This window comes from Ciconia boyciana, chromosome 1 (genome assembly GCF_034638445.1).
Source record: "Ciconia boyciana chromosome 1, ASM3463844v1, whole genome shotgun sequence".
NCBI classification, from domain to species: domain Eukaryota; kingdom Metazoa; phylum Chordata; class Aves; order Ciconiiformes; family Ciconiidae; genus Ciconia; species Ciconia boyciana.
The window spans coordinates 41,215,717-41,239,429 of NC_132934.1; the positions used below are offsets into that span (position 1 = coordinate 41,215,717).

The 23,713-nt window shown below is 38.0% G+C and overlaps 1 protein-coding gene across 1 annotated transcript in view; it reads left to right on the plus strand.

The window, feature by feature from the left end:
* The window catches only part of LGR5 (leucine rich repeat containing G protein-coupled receptor 5), a 96,947-nt gene that overhangs the window by 70,072 nt on the left and 3,162 nt on the right, over positions 1 to 23,713 (plus strand). The window contains exons 5-17 of the mRNA XM_072879504.1: positions 2,037 to 2,252; positions 5,021 to 5,092; positions 7,664 to 7,732; positions 10,747 to 10,818; positions 11,642 to 11,713; positions 11,821 to 11,889; positions 12,037 to 12,108; positions 15,052 to 15,117; positions 15,330 to 15,401; positions 16,295 to 16,366; positions 18,355 to 18,480; positions 22,342 to 22,487; positions 23,492 to 23,575. Coding sequence (XP_072735605.1) covers positions 2,037 to 2,252; positions 5,021 to 5,092; positions 7,664 to 7,732; positions 10,747 to 10,818; positions 11,642 to 11,713; positions 11,821 to 11,889; positions 12,037 to 12,108; positions 15,052 to 15,117; positions 15,330 to 15,401; positions 16,295 to 16,366; positions 18,355 to 18,480; positions 22,342 to 22,487; positions 23,492 to 23,575 — 1,208 coding nt within the window. The remainder of the gene's footprint in view (positions 1 to 2,036; positions 2,253 to 5,020; positions 5,093 to 7,663; positions 7,733 to 10,746; positions 10,819 to 11,641; positions 11,714 to 11,820; positions 11,890 to 12,036; positions 12,109 to 15,051; positions 15,118 to 15,329; positions 15,402 to 16,294; positions 16,367 to 18,354; positions 18,481 to 22,341; positions 22,488 to 23,491; positions 23,576 to 23,713) is intronic.

Sequence of the window (23,713 nt, forward strand, 5' to 3'; positions counted from 1 at the left end):
AATCCAACTACCTAGAATCTCATTTATATTACAGCAGTCCTGTTTTTCTTTCTATGTTGTGTATTTTCTTTACATAGCCAGTGGAGGGTTTATATTTCGAAACTTCAGCTATAAACAAAATCAGTTCCTTGATTTGCTATCGAATATTGGTAAGGTAAAAATCCTGGTCTCACTGACGACAGCAGAAATATTGCCATTTCAGCCACAGGGTCACATATAAACAACTGACTGTTGGCTTTGCCACGCAGCCAGGCATCCTGTGAGTAACTCCTGTGGAGTCAACAGGGACGTCAGAGCTGCACAGGCAAACTTCATGTTGAACAAGATGTTAACTGTAATACAGTAACACATTTAGGTTGAATAAAGCCTCCATTCTTTAATCAGTGTAACTGTCAAACTAAGGCAACTGTAACTTCTTAGTTTACATACCAGCATCACCCAGGGAAGAAATTTACTTCTGACTGAACACAAAAAAACTTCAGCTACTCATTCCAATTATACCTTGTTTGAAAACACAGGCGTAGCATGGTTGTTGCCTGGGGAATGGGGGAGATACAGCATGAGTATTTCTAAACATTTCCAGCCTCACCCATTTGTTGACAGACCCTTGAGTTATTTTGGAAGCTCTGTCTCTGCTGCCTGCCACGTCAGTTATTATATTGAAAATTTAATTGTACAAGGGCTTTGACACTGAACTTTATAAATTTGTTCCAACTGACCTTGTCTCAGTTATTTGCCAGCCTGGCACAGAGCCTTAGCAGTCATTATTTGTTCTCATGCAGTAGGTAGGAGCAGCACAGAGCAGGAGATAGAATGGACCTGACATTTTACATGACTGTAAATGAAGAAGCAGCTTTAAATAAAGAGATTAGTATGCCTGCCACAAAGAGTATTGCATTTCTCTCAAACAGACTGAATTTAGGTTGTACAGAATTACATCTTTGTACCCTGGGTGTGTCTGTTTGTTCTGTAAAGTTTTCAAACATCTATTTAAATTTATTTCTGTTTCACCATTCACTTAATTACTCCTCTGTACAGACATCTTCAAGAAAAGTTTTAGAGCGTGGCTTTCATGTTCGGAACAAGGTACAAGTCACTACAACACATTAAAAGCAGAAAAAGTGTATTGGAGTACACATCACTGTCTGGATGTTTCACAAAGTTTCAGAAATCTGAAGCACACTTTAAAATATTTCTCTGAAGGCATCACAATGGGAAAGCAAAACAGAGCAAAAGCAGAAGCCAATGAATATATGACATAATATTTCTAGCTCCACATCTGCAAAAGGTTCAGTAGATTTAATCCTTATTTACACAAGTGTGAGAGCAAGATATCACCTGCAGACTCTGAAGAGGTACAATGTGCAGTTGAGCTCCTCTGTTGGCTCTGCAGCAACTAAAATGTATTTAATAACTTCCTTTTCAAAATAAATACCTCACATTAGCAACACTAATCTCTATTTAAAAAACATTTTGCTCCACTACTAAAAAATGTGAACTTCAGTGCTCATTAGAATCATTGGAATAAACAATGTGTAAGAAAAGGTAAAACGGGAACAGGGACTCAGAAGTGTGTTTTATTTTTGGCTCTTAGAATGGGTGTCTAGCATGCAGAAACCCAAATCAGCTTGCAGCTCAGTAATTTATAGGTTCTGAAAGAGAATCTCTGCCTGAGTTTCTTATACTTTTTTATTCCATACTTTAAAATAATTGGGAAAGGAAACTAATTCATACCCAGTCTGTAGAGAGGCTCTTCTCAAAAATTATCAGTGTGTGCTCTCAGTGAGTTGATGGCTCCAAAGGAGAGCTGTCTGCAGAGAGCCAGCTGACAAGGAGACTTGTAAACACAATGTGAGGTCTCAGGGGTGATGTTGCAAACAAGATGGAAATGTAGAGTCTCCGGGAAATGAAAAATGGATGTGGCAACCCACGTCCCTCCTTTGGGGTTGTGTTCTTGGTGATAACTTCTGATATCCATTGTGTAAATCCACTGTTCTTTTCTCAGAGTCAATTTTCTCTATTTCTTTTTCTCCTAGACGTCTGGATGCCAACCACATCAACTATGTGCCCCCCAACTGCTTCAATGGCTTGGTCTCCCTTAGACACCTGTGGCTAGACGATAATTCTTTGACAGAAATTCCAGTCCAAGCTTTTAGAAGTTTACCAGCACTTCAGGCAATGACATTGGCACTGAATAAAATTCATTACATACCAGACTATGCTTTTGGAAACCTCTCTAGTTTGGTAGTTCTGTAAGTTTTATTGATTATTTTTTAGCCACAATCTCTGCTTCTTTGCAGGACTTTGACCATTTTGTGAAAAATTACTTGAAGATGCAATGTTTAATTTAGACGTTGCCTGAGACAACCTTTAATAATTAAATATTCCCCTAGTCCCTCCCCAGTTGGCAAATGATAGGTAAAGAGGTATATAGATGGGTTAATTAAATGTCTGTTTTGGCTTACATTCTTAGTATTAAATTGATATCTTGGGGCTATAAATCTGCAGTTTCCCTTCTACATTTGCACTAGGCTTAGTGATATTCCTTTACCAAAAGGTCAATTCCATTTGTTGCAGAAAATGTTCTTTTTGAAAAATAGATTTTCTGGATTGTATATGTACTACAAAATTTTTAAAAATTGTCTTGGATAAACAGATTTTTTACATCTTCCTACAGTTAAACTAGCATTTGCTAAATTACTTGTTTTGATCTAGCTTAAAAGTTTCCACCTCCAGTAAAGAACTATGTAAGGGAATTTAAAAAATCACCCTATCTGGTCAGCAAAACAAACAGGAAGAGATGAATTGTGTGCCCTCTAAGACTCTAAGGCAGTGTGTACTGAATGAGGGAAGATTAGAAAAAGGAAATGAACTGAAAGCTTTCTGGGTGACTTGGAAAGAATGCCATCCAGTAGAAAAAGTATGCATTTCCCTTCATAGAAGGTATATGTAGTTTTGTATTTTGTTACTTTTGCATACCAGTTCAACTAAATGAAACATGTGTAGCTCGCACCAAAATCTGGAAGGAATACTATGAAGCGCAGTTTCAGCTTTTTATCTTCTGGGAATGTACCAAGTGGAAAAAATTCTAGACTGGCTGGAGAAACTGAGGAGGAGAACTGAGGTGGATAAGTTATTTCAGGATACTTTGGAAAACGTTAGCATTATTAAAGAGAGAATAATATATTCAAGCTTTACAAGCTGTCTGAAACCATAGTCTGTAAGACACTTAGCATATTTTAGCATATTCTAGCCCCAGTGTAAGCATTGAACCTGGCAGACACCCAGGTTCTCTATTGACAGTTATAATCACCATCTCTGCCTAGTGCTTAATATATTCATATAAGCATACAGAGCACCAAAAATGGATGGTAACAGCTGCCTTGTGCCGCAAAATCTTTGCCTTCTGTTTGCATTAAGTATCAATCCCATTCAAGTTAAAGAGTGGATGGACTTGTCATTTGACTGAGCTTCTAGACTTATCTCAGTAATGCTAAAGACAAAAGACTGTCTTGAATGTAATTCTCTAGATCCCTGCCAGAAATATAGTGATAAGAGGACAGTTAAGAAATGCAGAATAAAATTTTTTCTTTTCATGCCCTGATTGCCTCTGCTCAGTTAGGTTTCCTTATTGTAGATCTGCCTTGCTTATTGCTTCTGGGCTCCCTGTTGATTAATAATTGAATCATTCCTCGTGATCTGTAACATCTGATATTTTTGGCTCATCAAAATCTTTGTGTGTGGTTGTGCTTTCTTATGTTTGCTACTGCGTTCAGTCTGGCAAATTTTCAACTCTGCAAAAATGCATGGTCAATTGGAGCAGGTTTGAAGCTCTATCATTAAAGATCAAATATAATGGAAATTTGGAGATGCACTCTTCATGCTAACTAAAGCATTAAAGGTCAGTGTGTTCATTAAAAAAAAAAGTTGATTAGCTTTCTTCCTAGGAAAGGAAAAACTTACAGAACATTTGCATTTTGCCATCAGAATCCCTGCCTTTTATGGACAGGTAGACTCAATTTCTGTAGGTTCTGCAGAACATTCAGAGAGCCTCTGATCTTTAACATTATTTTCAAAGCAGAATGAAGAACGAAGGGGTAGTGCCTGACAGCCCCTCATTCACAGCCCTTCTTTTCTTTTAAAGTGCTACTCCCGTAGTTTCCCTCTACTATAAGAATGTCAAGAGTAAAATAAAAGGGAAAAAGGCATCCTTTTTAAAAAACAGCCTGAAGTGGCTCCAAGTTGTATCTACTCACATTAATGAGCTTCACACAGAGTGGGTTTTTTCCATGTTGGTCTAAAAGACTTAGAAATAGGCAGCACTCTGAGCCTTCGTGCGGGGTGGTTAGTTGAAATAGATAACAAAATTACTTTCAATTGCTAAACAGTTGAGAAAGTAGTTGTTGATTTTTATCGTTTCAAAGGAAGGCAAGTTACAGCACTTTTAAGATTGGTTAGTTTACTCATCTCAGTGAAGCTGTGACTTTTTTGGCCTATGGCTTTGTGTCTTCTTTCATTCTGCAAGCCTAATGCCCCTTTCCTGTCTGCCATATTATCCATCTCCTCACCTGTGCCATACACGGCTCCTGTTCTGTGCCATAACCTCTAACATCCTCTGAATATGCATCTTCCAAATATACACCTCACAGCCCACACACAGTTTTTAAGGCAACCTGTTAATTAACCACCATTGAGAATAGGTCTACAATTTCCCAGTATTCGATATGCAATCCCCAACCTGGAACTCCAGGATATACCCTTTTTAAACAATCTAGGTGGTTTTAAAACAAATCCTTTCTATGAAACCAAATGGAAGCCTGTGTGGGTGGGGAGATATCAGGAAAAGGGGGGGGAGGGCGGCAGAGGTGCCTCCTATACATGCTCTTGCAAAAGCATGACTTGCATATAATCAGTGCATGCCTGAAAATAAGTTTCTTTTGATTTAACCATCAAAATGTTTTGCTTAAGTCCACTGTGTGCAGTGTGCTTTCCTGACTGTGTGCTTAATGTTCCCCTGCAGACATCTCCATAACAATAGAATCTACTCCCTGGGAAAGAAATGCTTTGATGGGCTCCACAGCCTAGAGACTTTGTGAGTTGACCTCTTATTTGTTTCCTTTTTTTTCCAGTGTTTTCATTAATATTCTGAAAGAATAAAAGTAGCCTAAAAGCCAAATGTGGTTTTTGGCTTGCCTAATCGCTACAGGATCTAAGTGATGGTTTACAATGACTCTATGTAGCAAATCCTATTTTGACTATAAAATTAGTTTGCCTTTTTAATAAGCATTGTCAATTGATAAATTGTGTGAGGGACAGTTGAAAATGTACTGAGCATTGAAAAAGAAGTGGCTATTCATGAACAGTTATGTTTGCCTAGTTTAGTACTATTTGTCTTTAATCAATAAAGCTAATAGCTAGATTGGGAAATTGTCACAATGCAAAGCTTTAACATTAAGAAACTGTCTCGCCAGTTATAAAATTAGATGGTTTTATTTATTTTATCCCTGGAAAAAGTAAAAGTGCCAGGTAGCCAAATTATGCATGCGTTTTACAAGGGGGGAAGAGGAATGTTTCAGTTGTATCCAAGTTTTTGTCTTTAAAGAGCTCTGATAAAGAATAGCACTGGTAAAGATTGAAATTTCCTCAAGTTTTCACCATAGTTCTGTTCAGACCAATTAAAAAAAAATAATTCTACGGAAGAACGCCAAACAGGAACACAGTGCTGATGGTTAGCGCAAAGTATTTCACTACGGAGTTAGTCGAATAAAGATGTTGTCTGCTAGAGTAGACCACAGACCCCAAAAATGCTACAGGGAGAGTAAAACCTTGCATATCCTTCCCCTGGCACCTGCCACAGTCAGCTGCATCATTTTCAGAGATTTTAGATATTTCACCCAACCAGGACAGAGGCTAAAAGGCCTGTTATGAGGAACAAATAGACAAAGTTTCAAACATGAATAAAGCTAGTCTAAAGGTGACTATTTGCTTTCTCATCCACAGAACTATGTACTGCCCACTTTCATGTTTCATTAAGATCAGAAAGCAAGAAGTTTTGGGCTTTTTTTTAATCCCTAGTTTTGATTACATTGATCCCTTGGCACTGAATTGCAATTTTACAATTTTGACTTCTAGCCGGCTGTGAGTTGAGAGGAAGTCCCTTAGTGTAGCACCGGAAAGGGGGACGGGAAAGGGAGAAGGAAAATGTAATCGTTTCTTTTGTTTTTTTAAGTGAGATTCACATGGCACTTGGTCAAAAATGGGGAAAAACAGAACAATGGAATAAGTAATTGCAAACCCAGTCCCAGCCACCTGGCATGAGAGAGATGGAAACACACAGGACAGTCAGGAACCTGGGAATAAGTGTAGGTGCAGCCACTTCTCTGCAATAGGATAATGTAGCATTTGCCTCAAGCACAGTAATTGCATACTGTATAGACCAGTTTCCACATAGTTTCAAGATAATCTAAAGAGATCTCAGTGTGAATGATGGATGCCAGCTTTAAGATCATTTGTTTGCATCGACGCATAAGTCTGGAAATCACATATCACTGGAGGGCAAAACCAAACCATACATGCCTGTAATCTCTTTTTGTCAATAAGCAGGAGAGAGAGATTTACAAGCAGGAAGGAAAGCCTTGTTGAGTTCAGACAGCAGTTTCCTGCCTGCATTACTTCAGCCTGATACTATTTCAATTTCAATCTATTGTAAACTGTGATTTGTGTTTTGTCTGTTCAAAAAGGCTTTTGGTCAAGTTTTTCAGACTATATTCTTCACAAAACAGTGCCAGAGAGCATCACAGTAAACTGGCATATCTCAATTTCAGTTTCAGGTGTCTCCTGAACACTAAAGGATGCACATGTCATGCTGGGGGCAGAAGTAGGCTTATAGTCCATTCAGCCTACCAGAATAAAGTCTAATTAGCACTGCAGCATGAGCAGTTCTTAGAGTGGAGGTCACTACCCTAGCTAAACTACCGTTTTTACAATTTGTGTGGTTAGAAACATTCTCCATATGAATTTTGACAAATCTTAAAATTAACAATACAGTTAATGGTAACGTTGAACTTACTGCATGTTTTCCCGCTTGTTTTAGCTAGAGGAAGATTTCCCCTAACCATTTTTACCCTCCAAACTCCAGTATCTCTTATTTTTACCACTTAACCATTGGGAAAAATCTCAGAGATTTTTTAATCAGGGAAAAAAAAAAGAAAGAAAGACTAATGCAACTAGACAGTGAGTCAGAGCAAATGAAACCTTTATAGTGAGATGTATTAGCCATGTAAAATGCAGCTCACCATACAAAGTTGTTGAATATTCTGTTTGAAAGATTTTTTTTTCCTGTTAATACTTTCAAGTAATGAAAAGGATGGGCAATTTACAAAACCACAAATCCCTTAGTAGTATCTGAATCCAGTTATATTTTCTTTATTGCAGAATAGCTAAGATACAACTAAAAATAGGATGCTGATAAAAAATAGGAATGATAATGTGCCCTAAACAGAGTTTGTTGGAAAACATCCATACACTTTTGCGGATTTCCTGGCTTTTGGCTGTATGTATTTATTCAATGCATGAAAGATGATATTTCATTACAAATGCCAACAATTCTTTGCTATCCATTATGCAGTGCATAACCTAAATAATAAAATCTATTTTCACACAGGGATTTAAATTACAACAGTCTGGACGAGTTCCCCACTGCTATCAGGACACTAACAAACCTAAAAGAACTGTAAGTACAGAGCTCATATTAGGAAGGAGGATGTTTTGTCTAGTGTGTGATTATTTTTTTTAATGCTGGTGATTTTATCAGTAATCCTTAAAAACTGATATCCTAGGAAAAACTAATAAACATGCCAACATGCATAAAAGATAATTTTCAACATTCAGTTTAGAGCATTCAAGTTCTGACAACTTTTACTTTTGTACTTCATTGTGCAGTGGGTTTTTCCAGGAACTTCATCCTTGGAATACAGTAAATAATAAACACAGTTAATTCACTTTGAGTCCCAAACACAACAGTTGGATTTTGCAAACAATCCAATATATCAGTCTTCTAGTCTAAGAAGAAGAAGGTGTGGCACCCTTATTAGTCCATCAGGTTTCAATGTCTTTACCTTCTTCCCTCCCTCCCCCCCATTAAATTAAAGCAGTTTCTTTTCAATATAAATAGTCCTTTGTAATGCTGTAAATAAAACACTTCTGGATGCACAGACATAGTTTGCATTTTAAAAAATCAACAATGAAAAGAAACCAGCCAAGTTTATTGTAAGAAACAGCTGAATTATAAAAAAATGAATGAAATTATATTCACACATCATAGATACAATGTACACATCAATGCATATGTTCAGAATTCTTTCCATTTGAGTTATTTACCATGTTACTGGTACCATCACCATAGATTTTTGAAAAAATCATACACGGTTGTACCCCCGCTACATCACAAACTGATCTTAAAGCTGCTTTAAGTAAGTAGCTACCTGGGATTTTTTCCACAGCAGGGATCCTCAGGCAGTGTTGACTCCAGTTTAGCACCTCCAGTGTTGGCAGAGTGCAGCTCTGGAGAAGGGAGTGGGGCTATGAATTTCACAGCCCTACTGTTCTCAGCTGCTGTTAAGTCATCTGTCAGCTAAAATAATAGGTATGAAATCCAGTGGCCTCGAAGGATTGCCTTCTTGCTGACCTCTGGAGTCAGTACCCAAACATGGATAACCCAGGTTTGCAGTAAATGCGCCTTGCCCAGTCCAGCAAACTGCCTGATGTGCTTGAGTTTACTTACTGGCCCTGTAGGACTTCACCTCTGAGTATCAGACTTGTTGTTTCAGATAAGCTCCTAGGTGCAAGAAATCTCTGGAGCGTGAAATTGCCACCTGACATCCCAAATCCAGCATAGACCATGAGCTTCAGTGCTTTGTTTGGGCCCTGGAAGCCAATCGTATAAGCACAAGGTGTCTCCTACAAGGTTGTGCATGCCCTGCCATTCGCACCCAAGTGGGAGCCCAGGCCCACAGAGGTTCAGCTCATTGCAGGGCCACCGTAGTAAGGGTGTTTCTGGGTGGGACCTCATTTCTCTCTCAGAATTTGTGCCTGGGCTGAAAATACAGACTATAGCTTTTTGTCTATAGCTTGGAGGCATCCAAGGCAGCCAGTCAGAGCTGGAGATCTGCTGGCAAGTGGCCAGCGAGTCAGGGCCATATCTGGACACCATTGTCCCAGATGCTCTGCACTTCAAGGTCTCAGCTGTAGGAGTAGTTATCTCTCCAAAGTAAGTGGGTATAGCTGTTACCCAAAGTTAATGCATATGTAATGTTTTCCAGACTGGATTTTGAAGATACCTATAGAAGCATTTTTCCCAGTGTGGCCTTAATATAGTCTTTTTACCCAGGGGTGCAGATAGATTTTACTGCTCTTTTGCTCAGTATGTGAACTGACAGGCTATAAAGTGCCTTCAGTTCAGACAGGGTGTATCACTTGGGTACAGTGCCCCAGAACACAGGCTGCAGCCACGAGCGTGCTTTCTTCCCACCAGTTCAGAAGTGCTTCAGGCTCTTCTGTGCATAAATGCACTGGAGTCTGCTCTTGGCTGATGATGGGGCTGCTCCCTCACTCTAACTCAAGTCAGAATGGTGATGAGGGGCCAGATACTGCCCTGGGAAGTAGTCATGCCATTTCCTTAGCTTTTCTGCCATGCAAGGAATCCCATTCAATACAGCCACAAAACCAGTCTGTTTACTGGTTCTGGATTAAATGGGATCCTCATGTTGCTTAGAGTCTGCATCTGGATGGATGCAGTTTTTATTGCATGCAAAAGAGGTAGGGATTTAGAGCCTTGCTCTGTAGCTCATCAGCAGTAGCACAATGCCTAAACAAGTAAAACCAATAATGTGGGACCTGTTCAAGTAATGGCCAAGTGTGCTTGCATCAGTGAACAATTTGAGGCTTTCTAAGTGCATAAATTTAAGCTGGGAAGCCTTTTTCATACCCGACTGAACTAATGGGAGTTTCCCACACAAATCATCATTGTTCTTTTGAAATCTTAGTTGTTTCTTTTGTTTTTCACAATGGAGAATTACTCATATGAATAAAATCCAGTAATTAATGATGAGACAAAAATTCGGCACTCTATCCAGCAGGCACAACTACATTGGATAGTTTGTTCATGTCCACATTTAAAATATTTCAACAAAAAGACAGTTGTGGGAGGCTCAGTGTATTACAATATAATGTATAAAATAATTTACTTGCATATATTACTTGCATAATAATACAATCCATTATTATCCCAGCAAAAGAAATAGTTGCAGTTTAACAAGTACAGGGGCAAATATATATACTATTTTATTGTTCTTTATTTATTAATATTTAACTATTAATGTTATTAGTTCATATGTGTGTGTGTATATTTACATTATATCTATATACATACACACATAGATTCATAGATACATGACATACAGCTACAAAGCAGTTTCCTACGGAGGGCATCTGAATTTTAAAATGCCATTTTGCAGTTTACTTCATCCAAATGGTTTTGTTCATTTAGAAAAGTGCAGAATTCCAGCTATTTCACTGCTTTGCTTTTCTTTTGCTTTTCTCAGTTCTGTCTTATTCCAGAAAACAAGGACATACCTTTACATACAGACACTTTTCTTATTACAAACAAAAGAAATTGTTGTGCATTGTGAATACAGATTGTGCCTTCGCTTTTTTTTCTTACTGTGTGAACCATTTTTCCTTTTGTAGGGGATTTCATAGCAATAACATCAAGTCAATACCTGAGCGTGCATTTGTGGGTAATCCATCACTTATTACAATGTAAGTGGTAAGAGTCTTTTCAATGACTCTTCTAATTAGAGAATGTGGAACTAAGTATCGTATTTGTGGCTAAATGTCAAATAGCTCTTCTTGTGAGCGTACTGTGTAGCGCATCATTATACAAGCAAACAAGCTCATATCTTTCCAATTTCATTGAATGAATGGCATTTTGCATGCCCTGTTTAAGGGAAGCGAGTAGTCGTCTCTGGCCTTTGCCCTTCTATTTGAACTATTTCTTCTAAGTCTCTTAGCATTACTCTTAATAATTAGTAAAAATTACTCTTGATGGATACCAGTCTGAGTTCCCCTTGTCTTACATGAGAATATACTTAATGGACAAACCTCAAAATAAGAAATTGTAAAATAAATGTAAGATAAATAGGACTCATCTTGAGCAATATTATTCTATGAGCAAAAAAGCAGCATGGCTTCAAAAGTGCAAGGGAACTTCTTCTGAGTAGGTGAAGTTCTGACTTCTTCACTTGCTAACCTTAAATTTGTCTCAGGTCATAACAAAGTTCTTCATATTTGGATTTCTGTCTTTGCAAACCTGGGAGGAAGAGGGAATATTTTGCTGACTGGCTTCTGGCTTTAAAACCAAGAAAAAACCAAATACTTAAATACTCAAAATGTGAAATGTGGTTGATGGATATAGATTAGTGGGTGAGAAAAGCCCAGAGGTGCACCTCTGCTACAACCAGAGGTGCACAGTCTGTGATTCATCATAGAGAGTTTACTCACTTGCTTATCATATAATCATGTGATATATTTAGAAACTTCTAAAATATTTTTCATAAAATGTCTTTTTATCCTCTTTTTTCAGACATTTTTATGATAACCCTATCCAGCTTGTTGGAAAATCTGCTTTTCAACACTTACCAGAACTCAGAACTCTGTATGTGTTTACGTTTTTGTTTTAATTGTCTTTATATATTGCAATATGAGAGTTGTCCCACACTTCCCTTACCACAATTGTATTGAAATGATGTTTTTAAATTCTAGGACTTTAAACGGTGCTTCACAGATAACAGAGTTTCCTGATCTGACAGGGACTACAAGTCTGGAGAGTTTGTAAGTGCTAGAGAAGTAGTTTTGCTTTGTTTTATTTTTTTGGATAATGACGTATTCTGTAGAATGTCCTAAAAAATACATATTTGTTCTGCAATCTTTAAAAAGTAATCTTTTTTTTTCTTTTTTTTTTATAAATACTTTTAACAGGACACTCACAGGAGCACAGATCACCTCTCTCCCCAAATCAGCTTGTGACCAGTTACCTAATCTCCAAGTGCTGTACGTTTCAGTAAGATGATTAACATTACATTAATGCAAGAGATTAATGGACAAATGAAATCATTATGATTTCAAAATTACCCAATTACTGCTATTTCTGTGTATCACGTTACTTCTTAGGAATTCAGCTCAGGGAGCAGGCCCCCGTGTTACTCAAAAAGTTCACAACCCACTTATCAGTCAGGATTTCCTATATGTTGCTGAAAAAGATAATTACTTTGCATATTTTTAGGAAAGGGTAAAACGATTCTTAATTATTTTTAATAAACAACAGAACTACCTTATTTTCATTCATTCTGTCTCTCCTACAGTAATCTGGGGTTTTTTCCTCACTGACGCAGGTAATTCAGTGAAGTGAATGGAAAATATAACTGAGTAAGGAGTGCAGTTTTGAGTCCTTGTTATGCTCCTCTTTTAGTTTCTTTTCCAACCAGACATAAGTAGCTGACTGAAATTTTAATAGACTATTCCTTGGCATAGTTGGGCCATAGTTCTTATACTAAATATCCAATATTATTTTAGCTTGGAGATTTCCTTGGAGTTTGCTTAATCACTAACAAAAGTAATCATTGTGTCTGCTCCTTTGAGAATGAGCCAACAGCACTTTCCTCTATGTATTACATCACTAGGAATGTATTTGGTATTAGTTCTCTGGCCAACATTGAAATAGCACTAATTATAACACATTATTTGAATACCAGCGTGGATGTCATGAACATTTCCAGAAAAAATTAAGTTTTAGTTGATGGACTCAATATAATCATATCCAGAATGATAAAAGACAGAAACAGAGTCTGTTGCCAGAAGACAGTCTGCACACAGACTTAAGTTTAAATATGTCCTGTATCATCCAAAATCAATAAATAATCTCAAAACAGAAGGCAAATAAATACTATAGTAATTAATAACTTGTACAGTTCATAATAGAGTAGGACTGTCCATCGGAAATTCAGTTTTTATTTTTGAGTATCACCCTGTATTATTAGAGCTGATATTTAAAAGGGTGGGGAACCATTTTAACAGCAATTTCATGTACTCAGAGTTGCTCTTTCCCCATTCCCTTCAGATTGGAACGAGCCTGCCAAGCCCACATTTAGGTTTGCATGTTAGCTTTGCCTGTGCCATGAAGTAGTATAATGGTGCACTGAACCCCACAAGTTACATGGAGACTGCCATCTTGAAGGGGCGTCCTGGCTCAGATACATGCACAAACACTACAAGTGGAAATACTGCTTTGAAAGACAATTTGTGCATCCTACCTAGCCACCAATACTTCCAAATGTGGATTAATGTACATGGAGGCTTCCTGAGTGTCTGCGCACCTGCAGTAAAGGTGTATGTGAGAACATGGTCCCAGCAGTCCTCGAGAGACTACCCTCAGCACAGTTGGGTATGCACCTCAACACGGGAACCAAAACCACTTGCCCTCTGCTGCTTGGAGCCTCATGTATTAACAAAGTGGGAAGAAATCCTTAAAAATAAACAAGTAAAATGTTTCCTGGAGCTCTAACAGAAATAGAGGGGAGAAGGGTTTTGGTTTTGTTTGGGTTTTTTTTTTCTGTATGTGAAGAGGAAGTGTCAGTATGTACAAAATTCAAGCTGATAACATACTTTTAAGAAGTCCTAAGTCACAAATCTGTGCATGACAGAATAGCCACAATCTGCCAGACATACCAAACATCTTTTACCTTGGCCTAAAAGCCTCCAGCTCATTTGAATTCTCTTCTGTCATGTCTGATTTGGACCACAGAGTACCTGTGAAAAATACAAAACCAGAGGCCATAATCTTCCCTACTGTAACAAAAAAACCCCCATATATTGATGGTAGCCTTTGTGCACAGTAAAAGCAGAGTAGAATGCCTTAAAAACACGCATTGTCATTACTTGCACCACTTCAACAAGTCAAATATAGAATAGTCTAAATGCCCCTGTTGGAATAGTAACAGTGAAAATAAAATTTTACCAAGGAAGTAAATGGGTGAAGATGAACCAGTTTTAAAGAATTCGAAACAGGATTGAAAAGAGATTACTCTTTTACATGATAATATTGGATAACTGTGGAAAAGGACATTTTTCCTAATTATAGGCATAAGCTTTTTTTTCTACATTCTTTTCACTAGCAAATTTCCCATTCAGTTTTCCCTGAGCAAGATGTATATATAGGATGAGACTGTTGGGTGGTGGGGGCGGGTGTTTGGTTTCTTTTTTTTTTCCCCTCCAATTTCTGCAAATTGCCTGGGCTTGGTTTTGATTAGTTATATTATACTATAAATCAGTCCAGATGTTTCAGTTATTCTGTAATTTGTTGAGTTTTGGCTCAAGTCTTTTTAAGTTTTTTTTTCCCCCATGTAGTGATTGATTTCAGAGTTAGTTCCAATATTTTTTTTTAACCATTCCCCTCAGTTATAAGATATAACAGTCTAAGGATCAGAGGCAGTAGTGCTTAATTAAAAGTGTAGAATGGAAGGCTGATTACAGTCCATTGTGATTATTACCAGAAAAATACAGGATCTTCTCTGAAAAAATATGAGTATATATATTTAGTAGATTATTTTAAATGGTTTAAATATTTGTCAGAATTTAATTAATATGAAGTCTGTGATGTAAATCCAATATTCCCTATGAGCAGATGGCCAGTATCGTTACTGTAAAACACTCAGCAGAAGTCTACACTTCAGGCAGGAAATCTTCAGACAATGCAAGGAATTTGCAAACATAGGATATGGAGTTAATACATCTTGCCTTTTTCCCTCCTCTCTCCTCCTCAGTTAGAAATCAAAATCTGACAGATAAGAGATGCTAAGTGAGTTTGCACATTTCTGTTTTTCTGTGAATGTGGATAAAACCAAGTTATTTTAAATTGAGCATGAAGGTAGACAATGAAAGATCTTTTTCTTGTAACGTTACTTTGATGTTAATCTTTTCTTTTCTTGTGTATTACAGGGATCTGTCTTATAACCTGCTGGAAGATTTACCCTGTTTCACTGCATGTAAAAAACTCCAAAAAATGTAAGCCTCAAACTACCCTAAAAAGGCTAAAAAGAAGCATCTATATACAAATGTGTTTGAGCATCATTAACTTGGTTATTGCTGGCTGATTTGACATATCCCAAATACATACCCTTACACTATATTGAAGTGGATCATAAACACAATCTAAAACACGTTGAAATGTCCTCCAAGTGCCTTTGAAACTGAGGATATTCTTATTGCTATTTCAGTGACTTGCATCACAATGAAATCAGTGAAATCAAAGCAGACACATTTCGGCAGCTGGCTGCTCTTCGGTCTCTGTGAGTACAGCCCTAACAGCCATTCACCCAGGTTCTCAAAAACATGGCGTATATACTGTGTGCTTGCTATCTGCCCCAAAACATCCTTGTTTCTGTTTTTCCTCACTTTGGTCTTTCACCCATTAGGTCATAACTGTGAAAGGAGAACAACCATTGTGAAGTTTAGCATTGGGAGCAATGAATTCAAAGATGTAAACTTATAGCTATAAAAGCTGTTCCTTCTAAATGTTTCTGATGGAGGTGGAGAGAGATAGTAAGCCACAGCTGGTATCTGTTGGCAGGTTCACGTAATAATCAGCTCTAGGGAGCATGAAATCTTTTTATAGAGAACAATCTCTTAAGAAATAGAGTCCACTCATGTGCAGGTTTCTAATTTTCACACAGGCGCATGTGCTAGCAGAGTAATTTTGTCAAGAAATTACTCATGGTTGTAAGTTTTTGCAGGATCAAACTCATACATTTTTTTAAGAGTTGCTTTCAGTCTTTTTGATTTTTCAGGGGCGGTGAAGATTGAGATTAGGAAGTTAAGCCTATTGACAATGGATTTGCTGTTCTTAGTTACATCATGAGGACCTCACAGAAGTAGTCCATATACCCCACCCTTCTTTCTGCTGCCTTAGGAAGCTGTGAAGCAGACTGAAAATAACTGCCTTAGACTCTAGAAAGCATTAAGATGTTTTAAGAAAGATGTCAGTTTAATAACTAACACCATTAACTGACCAACATAATTTAAAAATGGAAAAAAGATTTTACACTATGAGATATGCAGAAGCTTATTGAAAATATTTGCATGTAATTAATACCTTTTTTATATTTAGGCCTCCTAATCAAGTGTATGAAAACTTCCATATGCACTCAGTGGGTATGTAATTTTCCACTCACTTTTCTTGTAGGGATTTAGCTTGGAACAAAATTAAAATCATTCACCCCAATGCCTTCTCCTCTTTACCATCTCTGATCAAACTGTAAGTATTTGTATACCTTTTACATTCAAATTTTCACATTTTTCTTGCAAGAGCGTACAAAAAATTTAATAACTTGGTGTCCCAGCAGAAATTGAGGCTTTCTCTATTCTAATCTTCTGGTCTGTTGAATCCGTATCTAAATGCCTGCTTTCTTGTACTTCACCATTTCCCATAGGTATTATGGCAAAGCTGCATATAACACTGTGTAATCAGTGACTTGGGGTCCATGAAGAATATCAGTGCATCTGCCTTTCTTCATTCAATTTATTAGCAGTTTAGTCTCTTGTAGCAGTGGGGAATATTTCTGTTAGTTGTGTTTCAGGACTGAGGAATTGGATTAAAAATTAAATAAGAAACATTTTCCAGTACGCGTCTTTATTTCATCGATCCTCATTTGATGGAATAAAGAAGAAGAAAATCTTCTTCTTTAGAAAGTTCAGCCAGAGTAGTTAGTGGTCAAAACATCAGCAGCCAATTTTGCAGGCCTTGTTCACAAGCACTTCTCAGTCCTTACTAGCTTTTTCCTACTTCCCACTGTCATTGTAATGCCTCTTTAAGGTGAATCCCTGAGGCATTGGGTGTATGGAGAAGACATGAAAAAAATTCCTGTGGAGTCATCCTGCTGCATGGTTGTCCCAAAGATACGCTGCTGGGCATTTGCTCCCAGATAATCCAGTAGCTGCTGGAAACCTAAATTTGGAAAGGGGTATTCATTTCTGTCGATGTGCAAAGCCTCCCCTCTGAATGGTACACTGAAAAATGTCTATAAAGACAATATTGTCTATGACATCCCTTTTGGGGCCCTCCTCAGAACTTTCCTACTTGTGAGGTGAGCAATAAATTGTAGCTTTGGTCATAGAACAGTCAGAGAGCCTTAAAGAAAAAAGCCTTTTAACATACACACACACACACACAGAGTGTACCAGTTTTTCCTGAAATGCTAGTCTCTAACCCTGCTCTGACTGAAGTCAGTGGTCATTTTTACCATTGCAGTAGGACCAGGATTTCACCTTTGGTATTTAATTATGTTGTGAGCAAGAGGACACACACTAAACCAGATAGGTAGAAGATCAGTCCATCAGTATATCTTATTTTATGTCTAGCCCTTAGATTTCAGTAGGTAATCCAAGAGTCGGGAGCTCTGCAGTTCAGCCGCGGGCGTAAAAGCATTTCAGCAGCATCAGACTCCCCTTCTTCCTCCTTCTTGATGGTTGACCATCTTAAGTATTGCAGTGTAGATAATTGTGAAGAGGACTGAAAAGGCTCATAGAATAAATGGAAGAGAGAGGGAGAAACAGAGAACAGAATACCTCTGGACTTCCCCCTGAGTATTTTACCATATCTCCTTGATCACTGTCACTTTTTCGTTCACCTGTTTTTCTTTCCCCAAGTTACGTATCCGTGTTCATCTGTGCTGTCTTCCCTTAGCTCCTCAGACAAACCTCAGCTTAGAACTGTCACCTTCATCTGCTCCAGCCCAGCCCCGTCCTACCCTGAAACACACGTCTTCCCTGTACACCTGACCTGCTCCCTGTGGAGCTTTCAGGGCAACCATGCCCTCTAGCATCCCACTGAATCTTTTAAACTGTGGGAAGCTGTTCTGGTACTGGCTCCCTTTAATTCAAACAATCTAGTGAACAGATCTTTAAATTAATTTGGTAGTCTCAAAACTGGCAGTATAAATGTTTGGAGTCGAAATTTGGCAACAGAGACTTAGCTAACTGCTAGGTATTATTGTTAGCTTTCTGCTAGCCACATAGGTGCCTCCACATAGGTGCCTGCACCTAGCCACATAGGTGCTAGCTTTCTGCATAGCCACATACTCCTGAGTGGTGCTGCAGCTTTGCCCTGCTGACTGGGGCCTCTGTTTAATGCAGTCATTTTTGATTGAGTTAGAAAAGTCTAACCTGTTTTTCCAACATGACACTTCTAGTGCTGAAGAAAAAAAATGAAAACCCGTAAGCTGATTTTTATTTGCTGTTATGCAGGGATGTGTCATCCAACCTTTTGTCCTCTTTTCCTGTGACGGGGCTACATGGTTTAACTCATTTAAAATTAACAGGAAATCATGCCCTACAAAGTTTGATATCATCTGAAAATTTTCCAGAACTCAAGTGAGTATATCATTAAAACTAATAAGCCACATTTGTGTTCATGTGCAGTGGAAGGTGTGTCAGTGTGTAACGCATGTTACTTCGTATTGTCAGTCTTTGATCTGTGCTATTAAAACTAAAGCAAATATGATAAAAATTATAGACTTATTTTATTATGCTCACTTTTAACTGAAGAAACTATGAAGGGTTTTGAAATATTAACCCCAGTACTTGCTTAATACAAGCCACATCTGCTTCCTGGTGATATGTTTCAAAAGTTGTTAAAACAATATTGCTAGCAGCTTAGTGGTATGTCCTTCTTCTACTGGATCTTGCTTACAGAACTTCCATTATATTTAATGAGAACACAGCAAATATCAAGGGAAGAATATACTCCTGAAGTTCCAAAATATTTTACCTCTTTTGTTTGAACATGTTTTTTCTGTAATCTTTTGATTAAGATTCAGATAATACTTTGCCATTATTACTAGAACATTTTGATGCTAGTAATTTTCTGCTGGATGCTCTGTGATACAGGAAGGAAATGTTCTGAGATCATTTGCAGCTCTGCCAGTCACTGGATGACTATAGAGAAATCACAGTAAAGACAGTTTTGCCTCTGACTTCAGGGTATTTGGGAGTGTCCCGTAACTCTCCCTTGATTTTTATATTTTAATTAGAGGATGCCAAGTGCAACATATATTTTTTCCATGTTTTACTGTAAAAGATTTGATATCATAAAATTTGAAACAATTAAAAAGTGTGCCCATAGTTACAGAATCACAGAATGGTTGAGGTTGGAAGGGACCTCTGGAGGTCATCTTGTCCAACAGCGCCTGCTAAAGCAGGGTCACCTGGAACCGGTTGCCCAGGACCACGTCCAGACAGCTTTTGAATATCTCCAAGGATGGAGACTCCATCCGTATGTCTTCACTAGATTTGCCTGTTGCACTGGAAAATTCCCATGAGTCTTAGCAGGCAGATGACTCAAGCAGACATTACCACTAACAAAAAGGACTGGAGTGTTTGGAGTTATCAATAAGGGAGTCATGAGTAGAAGTGCGGAGCTGATTACACCTCTGCATACAGCACTGGAGGGATCCACACTAGAACACTTCTATGATGGCATGTTAACATAAACTGAGAGAAGAGCTGCAAAAAATGGTTCCAAGGTTAGGAAACAATGCCTTAAAAGTCTTAATAAACCCAGTATTTGTAGTTTGGCACAGAGGATATTGGGCAGTGACTTCATCACAGTGTATGAAACTACTTTATAACATAAACATTCAACGTACTAGAAGCCTTATGCCTCTCTTACACTAGAGACCCTGAGATGGGTCTCAGAGGTTAAGAAGCAAATACCATAAGAAATCATGAATGGTTGAGACTGAGTTTCTGTCATAGTTTTTCTTCTCTCACTGACTTTGCCCACATGTTGAGGCAGGTGACAATTCTGAAATACCTGAAGGTTCTTTAAAAGAATGTAAAAACAAGAAAATGGATTACTCCAACCTAGCAAATATATAGTGATGTATGTACCATGGCCTAGAGGCATAAGAGGTGCTGCAGTAGACCTAGAGTAATCCACTATTCAACTGAATTGTGTACAACTAAGATTTTTTAATTCTTTTATCAAAATTATACTTTATAGGATTTTTCCTGCAGTAAAATATGTACATTGCTCAAATGCAACTACAGTGTATTTAGTGTGGGTACGTAGTTAACAAGGATGCATCAGGCAGTAGCTTAAGTCTTAAAAAAAGGTATAAAAAGTATGATTAATATATCTAGACTTGATTAACATCTGTAAGAACAAACTATATCCAGTCAGGAAAGAATGGGGTAAAATGCTGACCTGGAGTCTGCAGGACTTTTACCATAAATCAAAATGAGGCCAGGACTTCACACAGGATCACTGCACAGACAATGCATGAAGCACCAAACTTGAACAGAGATCTAAAACGAAATGAAATTTCACCCTTTGTAATTGTTGGAACTAGACACTGGTTACAACATTAAAGACAAATTCCTGTATAAAAGCTTCCTGCTCATCTAAATGGGTCATTGCTGTTCAATACAGACACATCAAAGAGCTGAGCATCCTCTGCCCCACCTTCAGCAATGGCACAAGAATGCTCTACAGAGCTGAGCCCAGCCTGCTATGGCAAGCTTTGAGGAAGTAAAGTCAGGCTGCCAGCCGCTCCTTCCTTCTTTATCTGATGCTTTGATTCAGCGCTGTAAAGAACTCAGTGATTTACTCCATTCATGGTAACTGTGCCTTCCCATTCACCATCAACCCCACACCTTTGTGAGGTGGAAAACAACCTTGTGTTCTCTGCTGCTTAATCTAAAAACAGAAAAAAAAGAGGCATTCCTTGCTGTAGGAAAAAAATTATCAAGAATACAGATATCATCAGTAAGATAAGCAATATTTAAAAATAAATTCAGCCAGTGTTTCTAAAAGAGTTTAATTTGACAAAATCCAAATCTAATCACCCACATCAAATAAGCACCAGCCATAAAAAGGACTGCTTCCAGCACTGTACGTGCCCCAAAATGCACTAATTTAAAAATCATTTTAGAGCTTAGGGTTCTGTTTGTTCCACTTTGTACCAAGCTTTTGGATAGCACACAAGTTTAAGTCCTGTTGGCACTGGGCCTGATTCAGACTGATTTCTTTGCAGATTTCCCAGGGGGTTAGAGGTTGCTTGGAACACTCATTATGTTAATTTACATGATTAACCTGTTGAAAGTAATCTGATAGGAGGATCTAGTTTTATTTTATTCCTTTTAAGTTAAGTCAGAATAACTCTAATCACCTCTTTATCTTTGAATTTTTTGGTTTATTGGGCTTTTAGAATTAAGGTGAGTTGTTAGGTTTTACTATGTACTATTGGTGAACTGTGCAAATTAAATATCTCTGCTTCCAAAGCATAAAATATATCTTAGAAATAGAAGAAGTAGTCTATAGAACTTGAATATATGTAGTTCTTCCATGCTATCCCAGAATTTGCACATCCCCAAACAAATTAAATTCAAAACATATCGGAAATTAGCAAGTTTCTGACAAAAGAAACCCTCAAAATCATGGAAACTCACTGACCTATACTCAGTTATGTGTTAGGAATACCAGTGACCTTAAAAGAGTTAGGAATGAGCATCCAGTGTCCTGCAATGACCGTGCTCATTTCTAAGACAATTAATAAAGTAAAACCTTTTCCTCAGTGACATCTGTTTTCACACACAGTGCCTTTCTGATTCATTCACCTTTTTGGTTTAGAACACTGCTTTCTTGATCTGTGCACCGAAGACAATCTCCTTTTTGCCATCTTACTGTGAAAAGAGTTGGATGTGGCAAGAGGTGAATAAAGTTTGAATTCCAAAAGATCTCATTCTCCCAAAGCTGGAGAAATTCCATTCAGGAAGCTGTGTTTTGGGTTTGCCTGTTGGGCAGGTAGATGCAGCTGTGATCTTTAGATCTGCTTTTTTAAAAGAAACCATTAAGAAAGCATCATGGAGAAACCATTGAGTTACTCTGTAAAATAATTCAAAATCATAAAATAGAAATACAGCTCTAAGAGTAACATTCACTCAACAGCAAGGCACGTATCTCCCACTTTCATATCTCCCATGAAAATGTATAAGAAAACTTCATTGTTCCTTTACTAAAATTAGCCTAGACATCATCTGCATTTCTGATGTGGAATTGTATTTGTGAGTCCTCATTTTGTATTATCATGACTGATTTTTACCCATAGATATTTTTGCTTTCAGTCATGGTTATTTAAACAAGTTCCTTTGTGCTAACAGTAGAGGAGCAGTACAATCCAGTAAATCTGGTGCTAAACCAGTATCATGACATGCTTCCTTATTCTTCTACAGGGTCATGGAAATGCCTTATGCTTATCAGTGCTGTGCCTTTGGAGCTTGTGAGAGCCACTACAAAATCTCCAGCCAATGGAACAAAGATGAGAATAGCAGCATTGACGATTTTCACAGGAAGGATGCTGGGTTGTTACAAATTCAAGGTAATCGTAATCTTTGGCTTTTAAATCTACCTGAAGGCTGTGAGCAGCCTGTGATGTTAAACAAATCCAATACTCTTTTACAGTCACAGAGGCAGCCTCTCCCTCTCTCTTGCCCGATAATATGTTATTCAAACATTCCTATGCTTAGCAAACTCATTTTTTCAGGTCTGCCTTTCAAAAATCTCACTCGCTCATCTTTCCATCTAAATAATAACTATAATAATGTGGGAAGTGAAATCTTCCCTTTATGTGAGACACAGGGAAGTGGTGCTGGTATGTAACCCCATACAAGAACAGGCCAGCAAAGATCTAGTTTCTTGCCAGCCTTGGAAGTAGCAGCGCATCCTTGGCTCTCCTGCTGTCCACATGCTTCAGGATGAGTCACAGAGCTTATATGGCTACTTTGGCATAGCTGCCGATATTTTTTCCCGGCACTTCCTGGGTACCACAGAGTGCATCTGCTCTCCGGGACAGAAGACTACTGTATTTTTCTTCCCCTTCAGCACAAGGTCTGTTACTTGACCTGTTACCTGTTACATAGGTGCACACATACATGTTACACCATCCTGCTTTCTGTGCTATCTCCATGCCTGCAAACCAGTAAGTCTCAGAGTTCAGGGCTAGCCCCAGCAAGAATAGAGCCAAGAATACATGGTAGAGCGATGACATAAGAAACACAGAAAACGGGTTAGTTCATGGTAGGCTGGCACAACAGTAGAACTCATGTTTTAAACTCCTTCCTAGGCAGTCATCACACTGCAAATCAGGTGATAGAGAATGTACCTGTAAGTGATTGTTTTCAGAGAAGTGATGGTGCCAGCTTTTTAAATAATCCTGAGTACAGTAATTCAAAACCAAGTAGGCATACACCTGCTTCTGCTCACAGTTTGGCAGGCAAAGGGACAAGACCAGGCCTTAAGTACCACAGACATTTTTGCAATTTTTACTAAACGAAGTTTTCCTGAAAATTGCAGTATCAAATCTGGGTATTTTTTCCCCTACAGATGAGCGTGACTTTGAAGATTTTTTTATTGACTTTGAAGAAGATTTGAAAGCTCATCATTCAGTGCAATGCTCTCCTTCTCCAGGTATGAAACTGCCAGACAGGTAGGAATCCAAGCACAGTATTACCAGATATTCTAGATGCAGAACAAACTCTGAATCTGATACTAGGACAGTAACATGATGTTTTGCAATAATTTGATGAAATTAATACAAATACATTG